The sequence below is a fragment of the Cotesia glomerata genome, linkage group LG2 (assembly GCF_020080835.1).
Source record: "Cotesia glomerata isolate CgM1 linkage group LG2, MPM_Cglom_v2.3, whole genome shotgun sequence".
Lineage (NCBI taxonomy): Eukaryota > Metazoa > Arthropoda > Insecta > Hymenoptera > Braconidae > Cotesia > Cotesia glomerata.
In genome coordinates, this window is record NC_058159.1 from 12,018,208 (window position 1) to 12,033,244 (window position 15,037).

Genomic DNA, 15,037 nt, shown 5'->3' on the forward strand with positions numbered 1-15,037 from the left:
GTCGTTCCACTAGTGTACTGTCAGGCGTTGGCTTATGCTGCGTTTCCAGACCATACTTGCGTCACAGGCCTGGACAACTCTTTTCATCAGGTCCTTGGTCATTTCTTCTGCGGATCCAGTAGTAATCGGTTCACTATTCAGGGCTATTACCAATGTGCTTGTGTCAAAAGACTTCACTTTCCATCCAATGGTATTGAATGACTTGGTTGGTCTTCTTGTATTCCGGTCATGTGATATTTCCCAGAGAATTGCCTCGTGGTCACTGGCTGTGTAGATATCCATCACCTTCCAGTCGTATTTCCCACTAATGAGGCTGCTGCTGACGAAAGTGAGATCTACAATAGAGCTTGCTTCTCCTTTAGTATAGGTTGGCGTATCACCACTGTTGAGCTGGACTACATCTAGTGTAGTAAAAGCTTCTAGTAGTGCTTTTCCTCGCGCATTGGTCTGCTTGATGCCCCAGTCTACTGCCCAAGAGTTGAAGTCACCGGTGATCGCGACTGGATAATGCTGCTTAGCGTCCTCGGTCAGTTTGTCCAAGAATTCAGTGAATTCAACAATGGATAGGCTAGGTGGTGCATAACAGCTGTAGAAACGGATGCCGTTAACTGTTGCTGCTACAAAGCCGGCATTATCATTGTTAACTACACTCTGGAAGGGATGCTTACCACAAGACTAGATGACAGCCTTGGTGGTGCTGTCAGATTCCCAAGGCTGGGTATTCAGGTGTCTGTATGGCTCTGCTATCATTACTAAGTCTAACTCTAGTTCTCTTGCTGTTTGCATAAGCAGATCATGTGCAGCTTCGCAATGGTTTAGGTTTAGCTGCAATATCTTCATGTCTGTTCGTTTGTTATCTTTTGGAGTGCCTCTTTAAATACTGGGCACCTGGATGCTCCGGCATGATGGGTCGCGTTCTCCGCACTTTGGTCCGCGTATAATACACATTTCGCTGGGTTTTTGCATTCAGCAATCTTGTGTCCCTCTTGTCCGCACTTAATACATAGCTTAGACCGATCCACATTGCTCTTGCACTAGGATCCATGGTGTCCAAAGTGCCAGCACTGGAAACAGTGGATTGGTGTCCTCGTAGCTCTGATTCGGCAGTTGGCCCAGCCGATCCAGACTTTACCGCTTCCTGCCAATATCTTACGCGCTGCAGCTGCTGCTAGTGTCACAACAGCTGTCTGAGTACCTCTGTAGGCCTTACGAATCTTAATTGTGCCTAATGGTATCTCGCAGGTTTCTCGCAGGTTTCTCCGATTACCGTTCGCAAGGCGGCCTGAATATCCTCCTTGGTTGTGGTATCGTCAAGATCTCGGATTTCGACGTCTTCCTGTGGCCCTTTGCAGATTACCTTCGCGTCTTCTTGGAGGATGCCCGCGATGATCTTCTGTAAGGCTTGGCCTTGGTCAGTGCTCTTCCTCGAAAGCGTAATCAGCAAGCTCCCGGTCCTAGTTCTTTGGATCTTATCCACTGTAGTACGGACCTGTTCGTCAGGGACGTCCTGCTTTATTCGCTTCAGAATCTCAGCATACTTTGCCGTCTCTGCTGGGCGGATGATCAGTGCGTCCGGCCTGATCCGTTGTCGCGGTTTTTTCCGCTTACGCTCTGGCCTGGGCTCCTTCGGCGGTTGCTTCTGGAGCTTTTCTTTTGCTTGCTCTCTCTTGGACTTCCTTGACTGGACTTATTGCTACTCATTCACTTCCTTTTTTCCGCCGTTCTGTGTTACCGCGTTTTTCGGAGGACTTGGTTTAAGGTCCTTCTTGTTCTTAGTACGACTGGTCATTGAGTCTGGAGAATTTCGCTCCTTCCTTTTCCCAGGCCTGATATCAGTTCCAGTTTCCTCTCCGTCTTCGACAACTGACTCGACGTCACCCTCGCCACCTGTGTCCATCTCTCCAACAAACGTGTCGGCTTTTGCAGGTGAAACCGCTGTCACACTCGTCTTCATCACGACATTACCGTGTTGCTGTTGGATGTCCTGTCACTCTTTGTCCAGTTTCTTGAATATTCTCAGGGCACTGCAGATGTTCGTCGACTTTGACTTGATCTCCTTGTGGACATTTTGCTTGGTTTGGAGAAAGTCCTGCAGTCCACTGACTAGCTTCTCCAGATGTACCAGAGCATCTGTCCTCTTCATCTTTGCACTAAGTAGCAGTGCGTCTTGCTGGGCATGAGGCCCGTTTTCACTCTTGTTTGTTTCCTGTGAATTACTCATACTTTTTGATTTACCAGCGCATCGTACGGAGTGGAGCGGGTTGCCATAACTAGGAACGGGTATACCCTCGAAGATAGTACTCCTACCCCAGTTCCCTGAGGCCTAGCCGACACTTAGCCAGTCCCGGAATACACGGACGGACTAGACTCGCTCGAAGCGGTGAAGATTCCGATCTCTAACACTCACTGCGTACTTCCTGATCAAGGCCCAAAGTGGCTGGCTCCTGATCCACTGCTGCAACTTACATCTCGGCAGAGCAAGCTCACATCAGCCGTGGCCTGCATCGTCGGAAACTACGATACAGGTTCCGGTCACTCCCAGTGGGTCACAGCAGAGAACGATCGTCTTGTTAGGTCAGTTAGTGCGACCAACCCATTAAAGGGGAGTTTTGTCCACGGGAGCGTATTTTGTTTGGTTATTTTGCTTGGCTCCTACCCGCTATACCTCATCAACTAAGAGATTGTGTCATCCAAGGACAGCGAGCATCCTCCCATCCACTCGGGGAGACGCGTCCGGTAGCAGTTTCTCCTCAGCCCCGAATGTGTGTGTGTGTGTGTGTGTGTGTGTGTGTGTGTGTGTGTGTGTGTGTATGTGTATGGAAACCTTTTATCACTTCTGAACGGCTTGACCGATTTGATCGCAGATCAATTTTTTCTATTCACATTTTCTATAGAGCTCAAGAAAATACCTCGACCGCCGCCAATTTCGTGAAAATCGGTTGATTTATTCAAAAGTTATAGCAGTTTGAAAATTCAAAAAATCGTGTTTTACCGAACTCCGATAAGACTTTTGAGCTCGAAGAGCTCAAAATAAAACGAAAAAGATATGTTTGCGCTCGAAGAACTCAAAAACGTAATAAGTGCAAATTTGAGCGCTTAAGTATGGAATTAGTGGGAAGTTGCAGGGATGGCCTTTCGGGTCAACCGTTTTTCTAATGTTTTTCTATATTTTTATTTATGAAATATATGAAAAAGCGTGGAACGCCCCATAAATATGAATTGTATGAATTAAATGGTTATTCCCTACCACCAAAAAAAGATATATGAACTTTTGTTTAAAAATATCACAGTAAAAAAATTTTCGTCATTGTGTAAAGTATAAAAATTTTAGTATCGAATATTTAACATTTTAGTGTGCTAATTCATCACAATCATTTGTGTTATTTTATCAGTCCGTTTTCAAACACCCAAAAGTGTTATTTGATACTTAAGTAACACTATTTAAATGTCAAATTAATACGATGCTGCATTACTCTTAACATAGACCTGTATTCTTCTTCAAACAGAGCTTTATTACTTAAAACATAGAGCTGCGTCGCTTTATCGTTGCATACAGGTTGTGTTGTAATAAGTTAGTGTATTGCTAATAACACTAAGTTTGTGTAAAACAAATCATCAACACAACTTTTGGGTTGAATTTGACAAAAAATTTTTTTCTTGCTCTCCTACCTGAAAGTACACTCTTTCTGGACGCATTTTACTCCAGAAAGAGCAACATTTGCGGCTTGTTTTGGCGCATGCGCGCTAAGCATATTTTCTGGCCGGGTAGCACAGAACCTCGTTTTTTTTTTTTTTCATATTTTCGTGGCGCGAGTTTCAACTGTCTAACAGTCACAACATCGTCTGTATGTAACATGTCAGCGCATAAACTAACCAGAAAATGTCAAAGAAATAAAAAATAATTTATAATTAGATTATTATTAATGAACTATTTAATAATAACACTACACAAATGATTTACATAAAAAGTTTATACAAAATAAAATATAAAAGTTTTGTGAACTTTATTTGCTTTCTTTTATATTTTGACAGCTAGTCAAGCAATGTTTATAAAACAATAGGTACATGTACTCTACAGCTTCTAATAATTTAATTTCAATCTTTCTTAGCCGTCGATTACTAATTGAAAATTAATTTTTATTCAACTCAAAAAAATCAATTCTGTTATTAGAACGAGTTTAGATATTTGTGCCAAGTTCCGTGCACTCTTAATTAGAACAGTTGTTAGTAAACTTTAAAATAACATATTTTTTTTTTAATTTATTAATTTTCACTTTTTTTTCATATCCACCCCGACCAGCAAAGCCTCGGCTTTGCAAAAGTCGGGCGGCACCCCCCTCGGGCCCGGCAAAACCTCGGCTTCGCCTCGGTTTTGCAAAACCCCTTCCACGGAGTTGCGTACTTTCGGGTGGAGAGCAAGAAAAATAGTATACAACCCACGACCAGAATGTTGGATGCCCCGACGTATGTGATATGATGGCTACGCCTCGGCCATCATATCCCATACGCCAGGAAATCCAACTTTCTGGCCTAGGGTTGTAATATATTGCTGTGTAGAAAGTACAAAAATTAAGATTTCACATTGTTTAGTAAACAAATTAAAAAGTATAAAAGGTTGTAGTCTAAAGTACATTTTCTGTAAATTTTGTTAATTAGTTATCGAATAATACAACAACCAATGACTTGCTATGCTTTTTAAGTTGCTCTTTTTTTTCGTATTATATTAACAATGAAAACCACATAAATAAATATTCTATAAGCTATAATAGAATTTTGAATTTTAGTTATCTCAAGCGATTACAACTTTTGAAACAATTCATATTTGAATATTTATTAGAATCATGGATGGCCGTGAAGAATTGAATCATGGAAAAAGAGTATTGTCTGCAACAAACACTTTCTTTGAAGTAACAGGCCTACAACAAAGAGTAGAATATCAGTTCTGGGTAACTGCTAGTACTCGTATAGGAGAAGGACAAAGTTCAACAGTCGCAGCAGCTATGCCAAAAAATCATGTTGTTGCAAAAATAACATCATTTGGAAGTCACATTATAAGACCATGGCATAGTTCGGTTACAATGGCCTGTCACGCAGTTGGTGATCCTTCTCGTCAGTGGTTTAAAGGTTTTCTTGAAGAAATCCACACTGATTCTAATAAAAATGTACAAGTATTAGAATCAGGAGAGCTTATCCTATCTAATATTCAAAGTAATGATGCTGGAAACTATACTTGTCAAGTTGAAAACGTATTGGGAAGTGATCGCCTTCATTATAGTCTTATTGTTCAAGGTATAATATTTGTCCTTCATAGTTATAATTGGTTTATTTATTTGCGTTAACTTATATCAAATATTTCATTTAATAAATATTTTTGTTTTAAACTTTCATTAGTTCCACCAAGTGCTCCAGTCTTATATGTAACAAGTTCTACATCGAGAAGTGTTCTTCTTCATTGGAAACCTGGCTACAATGGTGGCTCACCATTAATAGGATATACTCTCCATTACCGTCCTACTCATGGGAATCTTGATGAGTTACAATTATCTCGGCGAGCAACCAATCATGAACTGAAGGGGCTTCTGTGTGGCAATATGTATCATCTTTATCTAACTTCTCATAATAAAATTGGGAGCAGTAAACCTTCTCCAGTTCTCTCAGTTCGAACTCAAGGTCAAGCGCCCGGTATCCCACCTGCAGCGGCATTTTTGGCACCCAACTCTACATCTCTTTCGTTGCGTCTCCATACATGGCCAGATAATGGCTGTCCAATAACTTATTTTGTTATTCAGTATCGTCCAATAAATGAATTTCATTGGACATTGGTTTCTAATAATGTACAAATGCAACGAAAATTTGTTGTCACAAATTTATCACCGAGTACTGTTTATCAATTAAAAGTTGAAGCTTATAATGTTGCTGGAAGTAATCAGGCTGAATTTAATTTCGTAACATTTACTAAAGACGGTGGTAAGATACAATAAGAATAATTTTAATTAATGTTAAAACTTAATAAACTAAAACAATTAAAATTAAATTTACAGAAGCACCACCGCCAGAACTATCTGAAAGAGGTATGACCTCTAATCAACCATTTTATGTCAACGTAAAAGTAATGTTACCACTGATTGCTATGGCTTTTGCACTAGTAACAGTTTGTATTGCTTTTGGCGTAAGATGGAAAGCTAAGCAATTAAGAGATCAGCAACAGCGGCCAATGAAAGAAAGTCAAGAAAATCAACAAAATGCGGAAACGCAACGAGAAAGATATTATGCAACGATACATAAGGTTGCTCTTCAACAGGCTGCTAATACTGGCGGAACAGACAAAATTCCAGGTGAAACTTTATCAAATAACATCAAATGAATTGAGATGAGCGGATATATAAATCTATGAATTATTTGACACAAATCGAATCGAATTATTCGATAGTTTTACTGTCAAAATAAAAAATATCAAAAGTTAATTTATCGAAAAATAATAAAAAAAAATCTTTTTTGTAAAGAATTAAATTTCCTACGACAGTTTATAACTCTCATTGCTATAAATTCGATTGCTCGGAAGAAAAAAAGAATTAAATGTAAAAAGTTGTTACAGTCCCATGTTATTCAAATGATAAATTATCGTCTTAAGGGGTTATTCTACTTTGAACACATTCATTTTTTTTGAAAACACTTTATGTTTAATGATATATAATTTTATTAGCTCAATATAAATACACATAAACGACAAAAAAAAATTTTTTTTTATACTTTAAACACTTTTTAATTACAAAAACGACAGTTAAACAGAAGTCATCAAAAGGTAGATAGGTCCACGTTGTTAAAAAAATTCGAACGATACATGTAAAACAAAAAACTCAAATTGTTTTAGGTTTATTATTGCAATAGCTATATCCTGAAGCACAAGTACTGATTTTCATGCAAAAATAACAAAATTTCGGTCGAACAAAACGAAAATGTTGTTAATTTGCATAAAAAGCCAAATCCGAATTTTTTTTATGTATATGGCTTGAAAATTAAAACTGATGAGATTTGAAAGGTAGGCAATGCCTCGGTTGGGTTACAGAGACAGCGGAGGACATCTCGCCATACGCTACGTTCCAGCTTTCGGAAGGGGGCGGGGGAAACCTGGCAGGTTTCGGAGGCTTGGGGGGGTTGGGCGCCACGACAGAGGTATCAGCAGTCAGTCTTCACCCTAACAATACACTTCTTCACAGCTTTATGTATCACGAGCACGCAATGACGGAAGGATGTGCGAGTCCACCACCACCAGCAACGGTAAAGTTTGGATCAATTTCCATAATGTAAATAATTTGTAATTTCTCAAATGACCTTTAACAACCATATAAAGTTAATTTCTTAAAAGTTGACAATACTGCGTAGGTCCTAAAAACTTGACTTTCTCAGAAACTGTGTTATAAGTAAAAATGACCATTTTCAAACTGTTAGTCTTGGTTAAAACTCAATCATTGTTTGTTAAATTCCAAAATTTAACCACAATATAACCGTTCAAATATGAATTTTAGATCAATAATATGTTAGTGAAAAATACTAATTCAAAATCAAATTCTTACAAAGAAGAAAAAATTACCTCCATTCAATTATTATTCAGAAAAAATTTGATCTAACCACCCATGTAGGAAAGTATGGCGGGCCCAGGCTTGGCCCAACTATGTACAACTCTGGCTTGTAAATCAGAGTTGGCCCAGTCTTGGTTTAAGTCTGGAATAATATCGCTAGCCCAAACCTGGTTACCAGGATTGGCCCATGCCAGGTTACTAGGGTTGGGCCACAGTTAATTTTCAAGTCTGGCCCATGCCATTCAATAAAAAATAATAAAAAAGTTAGGAAAACGGTTGACCCTAAAGGCCATCCATGCAACTTCCCACTAATTCTATACTTAAGCTCTCAAAATGTCACTTATCACGTTTTTGAGCTCCTCGAGCTGAAAAATATGATAGAAGTCTTAATAAAACACTATATTTTGAATTTTTAAACCACAATAATTTTTAAATGAATGAACCGATTTCCACCCGGCTGGCAGCATTCGACGCAGTTTTTAAGCCTCATGAAGAATCTTTAAGTTTGATTGGACAAGGAATTTCGAAGTAATTTCGAAAAAACACTTTTTCCGGTTTTCTTTTAACAACGATAACTCACGAATGAATCAGCCGATTTTGAATCAACCGGGCTAGCAGCGATCGACGTGGTTTTTTGATAGTAAGAGCTGATTAGTTTTTGAAGTTAATTGATAGAGCCATTTAAGAGTTATTCCCAAAAAACAACATTTGAAAAAAAATTTTTTTTCACAGTTTTTTTTAGATTTCTCTTCCGAATCGGTCCAAAGTGTATTCAAAATCTAAGTTTGGTCTACTCTGCAAAAAATCCCGATCCTAAAGGCCCGCAGCGAGACTAAAAAAACAGTACTAACTACGATGAAAGAAATTGCTGCCTCGTGTGACGCCTATATGCCGCGACTGAAAAACCAGGGTTTTCACAGGCCGGCGTACTGGTGGTCACCAGAAATAGCAGAACTCCGAAAAAAATGCCACGAGCTACGTCGGCTAGCAACGAGAGCTGCGACACGCTTCCCTAAACAAGATCTACATTCGAGCGAGTACAAGCAGGCCAAAAAGAACCTAAACCGGGCTATCAAAGCAAGCAAAGCGAAATTATGGCAAGAGATCTGTAATGACCTTGATAAAGACATCTGGGGTAAAGCCTACCAAATTGTCTTCAAACGACTTGGAAAGGCTTCACCAGAAGCGCCGAAACCACCTGCCTCAATGAGCAGCATCGTAGCGGAGCTGTTTCCCAAACATTCACCACGGGAAGGAAGACTTACGAAAAACAGCGTAACACCTTTCACAACCAGGGAACTACAGGATGCGGCGAAGACTCTCAAGACAGGAAAAGCACCTGGCCCTGATATATCCCGGCATCGGTGATTAAGATTGTAGCTCTGGAATACCCAGATATACTACTGAACGCTTACAACGCATGTCTAGCAACCGGCACGTTTCCAACGGCTTGGAAGCGGCAGAGACTGGTTCTGTTAGACAAAGGTAAAGGTAGCCCTATAACACCTTCATCGTTCAGACTACTCTGCATGCTTGACATTGCAGGGAAACTACTCGAAAATCTTATACAGGGAAATCTTATACAGTCAGCGCGATCCAGAAAGTCGTAGGAACAGCGAGAGAAACATGGTCTGTTAGGCTTAAAGCCCGCAAGGCGTGTCTTGTCCTAGATGCCTTGGAGCACAAATTTGACGTGAAGCCAGAAAATCTGGTAGTAGTTTATGACTATCTCGACAAACGAACGCTGATAGCAGAATCGATGGAAGGCCCACAAGAACATGACTTAACGGCTGGCCTGCCACAAGGTTCAATCATGGGGTCCGACCTATGGAACGCGGACTATGACAAACTCCTGAAAATCCCGCTGCCAAAACAAGTGCAACTCACGGGCTTCGCGGACGACGTCGCAGCTACGATAGTAGTAGACAGTGCCGAGGAGGCAGAACTACTAGTTCGGGAAACCATTGACGCCATTGAAAATTGGCTTGAGAAACATCATCTAATACTCGCCAAGCAGAAGACCGAAATCGTCGTTTTAACACGTCAAAAATGGTTCCCAAAACCTTTCGTCATCGACATGGGCGGGACAACACTGACATCTACAAGGGCACTGCGTTATTTAGAAGTAGTGATCGACGAAAAGCTATCTTTCCGAGAACACCTCGAAAACACTTGCGCGAAAGCTAACAAGACAGTATCAAGCCTGTCGAGAATCATGACCAACACGATGGAACCACGAACCAGCAAAAGGAGGGTGCTTCTAGAAATGGTCCACTCGATATTACTCTACGGAGCAGAGATATGGGCAGATATCCTTAAACAGAAGACCTACCGGCGCAAGATAGCGGCAGTGCAACGACGAGGAGCGCTCAGAGTTACCTGTGCCTACCGCACGGTCTCAGAAACAGCCATACTGGTCATGACAGGAGCCGCGCCAATCGATTTACTAGCATTCAAGAGGCTGAAAATCTACGACGCCAAAATAAATGGTGACAGCTCTAAGGAGGCAAGGGCAAAGATAAAGACGGAAACGCTACATGAGTGGCAGAATCGATGGATAACCCGGGGAACAGGCACGCCTGATTCCGAACATAAATGCCTGGCTTTCTCGGAAGCACGGAAAAACGGACTTTTTCCTGACCCAGCTATTGACGGGACATGGATAGTTCAATGACTATCTTTTCAAGATGGGTCTGCATAGCACACCAACGTGCAAATACTGCCCAGATAAAATTGACAACGCCGAGCACACGTTCTTTAAGTGTGATCGGTGGAAGGACTACAGAAGCAGCATTGAAGAAACTATTGGCACCACGCTCTCCTCTGAGAGCCTGGTAACCTGCATGATCAAAAAATAAGATAATTGGTCAGTTGTCAAGACCTATGCGCAGCGTCTTTTAAAAGAAAAAACCACAGAAAGAGACTAGTAACTACACTCATATAAACGATTTTGTTGAAATAACAAAAGACGGTATAACTGAAAAATATGTTCTGGTATGTTCATTAGTAGCATTAACAAAATGTTTCAAGTTGTACTAACAAACCAGTCTGTTAAATCACCAAATCAATTTGTTGTCCTAATGAAATCATTTTATTGCCATAACAAAACTAATTTGTTGCTAAAATATTTTCCAAATCAGATATCGCTGATTATAGCATACTTTTAAATTATGGATTCTTATAAAATTTACTGCAACAAATTTATTTGTCATTTTAATAGAATAATTTTGCTGTTTCAACAAAAAAATTTGTTATATCAACTAAATTATTTTATCGAATCTACTTAAAGATTTTACTATAGTAACCAAATTGTTTTGTTATTATAACATATCAATAACTTGCTATAACCTAAATTTTGTTATTTTAACATATAGTTTGTTATCCCTATGTTAACAAATGTATTTGTTACCAGAACATAACTTAGATTATTTTAACAAAATTTTTTTCTGCGTGTAGAAGTAACCGTCGTAAAACGCAACACAGACTGGATTGAAGTAATGCGAACGCGGTTCCGATCCAGTCTTCCTCAAAATATCTATGGGGAAAGGAGAGAGGAGTTTTTTTTAGTGGGTAAAAATTGGTTCTGGTCAGTTTCTGGTGCATCCAAAAGTATCAGGCATTTCAAATATTAGTACATATAGTTTTAAATATAATTTTCGTATATTTTTTATTTAAACAAATTATAATTCGAATATATTTTGCAACTTATATTTTTCACATACAGTGAGTATATTTCTTATATACTTCGATTATATTTCATAACTTATATTTATCATATAATAAAAATATATTAATAATATATTTTACTTTCATTTAGAATATATTTCTCATATACCAAAAACGGCCAAAAGTTCAGTAAACCGAATATAATTTACTTACATTTAAAATATATTTGAAATATATGCAAGTACATTTTGAATATAGTTCAAATATATTTCACATATATTTTGTATATAAAATGAAATATATTTTTTTTTATATTCTAATTATAAGTTTTTTCGTGGAGGCTATTCCTCACCCCTTTCTATCGGTTGTTGGAATAGTGGCGATAGGGAAACCACAGAGAAAACCCATGCCAGTACAGTTCGGCTACCGGAGCGACCCCCGACGATTGGTGTTGGAACTATTCGAACAACCGTCGGGGCTCGAACCCTCGCCTCACGACATGATGTGCGAACGAACTAACGGGATAATGACAGTCCGCTCGGCCATCATGCCGCTATAAAATTTTTTTTTTCTTTTATTAGATTCAATTAACAACCGGTAGGATTCGAACCCTGCTTGCCTGCAATTCAATCTTGAGATTTTGTCACTTGGCTACAGCTAATTGATTTTGACAAATAATTTGTCACAGGGTTTTTATTCCCTGTGTGCGTCCCTCCCTGCGCCTAAATTTGGCAACAGATCCACACTCGGTGTGTCTCTGAATTTATTATTTTATATTGATTTATGAATTTATTTATTGAATTTAATATTATTAGTATTATTTATATTTGAAATTTCTAATATTGTGGTTATTAATTTAAGAATTAATTTTATCTTTATTTCAGACATTTATAATGAATTATTTGTAATTTATTATTATTGTTATTATTTGTGTGCATTGCCGTAAATCATTGGCATATAGTACCTAATTTTACTATGAGTGATAAATCATAGCCTTTACTCGCACGGGTGAGGCCCTACAATATCGATCGCGAGCAAAGAGTTCATTGAATTAGGGAAAATGGCTAGAGAGGCCCTTGTTGTCGAACACGAGGCCTCGAACGGTTTACGGTGATAAAAATTGAGCAGACACGCGGTGGCCCGCTTGGTGTGAGGTAGGCACGCGGGACCTCCGCTATTGTAAGGAGTGTGGATTTGATGCCTTGGTTTGAGTTTCCTTTTCTGGTGAGTACTCACAAGTTGAGATAAATTAATATCCGCACACCGCTGTCTCCTGGCTTAAATAAGTTATTCTTTTACTGTCCAATTAAAATCACTATCGATTGATCGGGTCGATCCCGTAGCGAGTAAGGGTTATCATAAGGGAATATTTGTACCTGTCCCGAAAGCCGCGTGTTGGGTCCTCGATACGGCCAGCAATTTTTATAATTATTATTGTCAAATTAGGTTTATTATTTTGCGTCATTGACAATTATTATTGTCAAACATTAACTATCATTACAAGTATTATTTTCAAGCGCAATTCAGATTTAATATTCTTAAATTTTAATTACTGTTACGATTATTGTTTTGATTGCGGTTATTATTATTCTCGAACGCAATATTGTAAAATAAGTTGAAGAAAAATTTATATGTTAATCACGAATTCCATAAAGGATTTATTTTGTTATTTAAAGGATAAATTTAGTTTTAAGTAACTTCGTTTTTGAATAAATAATTTATTTATTTTTATTGAAATTTTCTGATCCATTTATAATTAATGTATGAAAGCTGATTCCCGGATTCTTTTCCTATGACTCATCTTCCTAGTTCAATTCGTAAATATAAAATATTATTTTATAATTAATTATTTATTATTTCTAATTGTAAATTTTATCTTGACCTTGACTTTAGTTACTTTGAGATTTACCTTTTCATTCGCATTAGTTTAAATCGTTAATTGATTGTCCGGCGCGGCCCCTGGAATTTTTATTATTTTTGCTAATTTTTCATAAAAATTACCTGGCGTCCAAATGTGCACTAACCCAGCCTGAGGGGTTTCCGGGTTAATTTATTATATATTTAAAAGGGCGAGCGTAAAATACCCTACCCAGCCGATATCTCCGCCATCGGTCGAATTTAGTTAAATTCTGGGAAAAAGTATTATTACAAATTTACGTATAAACGGAGCTACTGATATAAACGTGACGCCTGAGACGGTAGCAATCATTAATTTGCCAAAATTTAATTACAATTATTTCAGCCTCTTAATTTACTAAATTAAGTTTTGGCCTAAAACAATTGCAAAATACCTGAGACTCAATTATTAGTATTATCCAACGACGACTGATACTCCAGTGCATGTCCAGGTGCATGCCAATTCGATAGAATTGAGAATCTGTGCAAGTCAAAACAATACTATTAAAATTTCAAGTCGAGATCTAAAAATGTAATTCTATGAAGCGCCCAGCGGAGCGGGCAAGTAATAGCTAGTTCATATACACACACACATCGTTGACGACGTTAACTTTTCCCGATTTTTCGAAAATCTTCAATTTTCTTAGCGGGAAGCTAAAAAGTGATTTTTCAAAATCACTCCGAAATTCCTAGTTCCATCAATTCATACTCAAATATTCTTTATAAAGCTTCAAAAACTGCGTCGACTGTCGCCAACCGCATGAAAATCGGTTCATTTATTCAAAAGTTATTGCGGTTTGAAAATTCAAAAAATAGTGTTTTGTTAAACTTCTATCAGACTTTTGAGCTCGGAGAGCTCAAAACCACATAAAAATTATATTTTTAAGCTCGAAGAGCTCAAAAAAGTAGTAAGTGTAATTTTGAGCGCTTAATTACGAATGTAGCGAGAAGTTGCAGGGATGGCCTTCAGTGTCAACCGTTTTCCTAATTTTTTTAGGCTGCAAATATAACTTAAAAACACACCGTTTTATCCTTTTACTTATGGCTATTTGGCTCGGCGCTTGGAGCTACTTACAGCTATTTACAATTTTTATTATGATTACTATTCTTTCTATTTGTATTATTGTAAGATTTTATTAGTTAATATCAATTTCTGTATAAGAGATGAAAAAGTTAGAAAAATAAAAAAAAAACATCACATAAAATCTATATATATATATATATATATATATATATATATATATATATATAAGAGATTCCCACCTATATATTGACTCATCACGATATCTCTGGAACCATAAGGCGTAGCGACTTGAAATTTGGTAGGAATATTCCTTTCTGCCGAGTAGAGGTCAGCTAAGAACGGATTTTACGAAATTCCACCCACAAGGGGGGTTGCGGGGGCGTTAACAATAGAAAATTCCCATTTTTAACCTATAGCTCCTATCGACTTCAAATTTGGTAGGAATCTCCTATATGTGATGTAGAAATGATTTAAGAGCGGATTTTACGACAATCTACTCCCAATATGGATTGCGGGGGTGGACGTTAACAATGAAAATTAAAAATTTCCGACTTCTAGCTCCTACAGACTCCTAATTTTGTATGAATTTTGTGTAAGTGATGTAAAAATAATTTATGAACGAATTTTACGATATCCCACTCCACAGAGGAATGCGGGGGTGGGTCTTAACAATGAAAATTTTAAATTTCCGAGCTGTAGCTCCTATAGGCTCCAAATTTGGTAAGAATCTGTTCTACGGGATGTAGAAATGATTCAAGAGCGGATTTAATGACAGCCTACCCCCAATATGGATTGCGGAGGTGGGCGTTAACAATGAAAATTTTAAATTTCTGAGCTACAGCTCCGACAGACTCATAATTTTGTATGAATT

General features: G+C 38.2%; 1 protein-coding gene across 1 annotated transcript in view; it reads left to right on the plus strand.

The window, feature by feature from the left end:
- The window catches only part of LOC123258725 (Down syndrome cell adhesion molecule-like protein Dscam2), a gene marked incomplete in the record, with an annotated part of 496,366 nt that overhangs the window by 444,976 nt on the left and 36,353 nt on the right, over nt 1–15,037 (plus strand). The window contains 4 exon segments of the mRNA XM_044718910.1: nt 4,838–5,289; nt 5,392–5,967; nt 6,042–6,335; nt 7,067–7,278. Coding sequence (XP_044574845.1) covers nt 4,838–5,289; nt 5,392–5,967; nt 6,042–6,335; nt 7,067–7,278 — 1,534 coding nt within the window.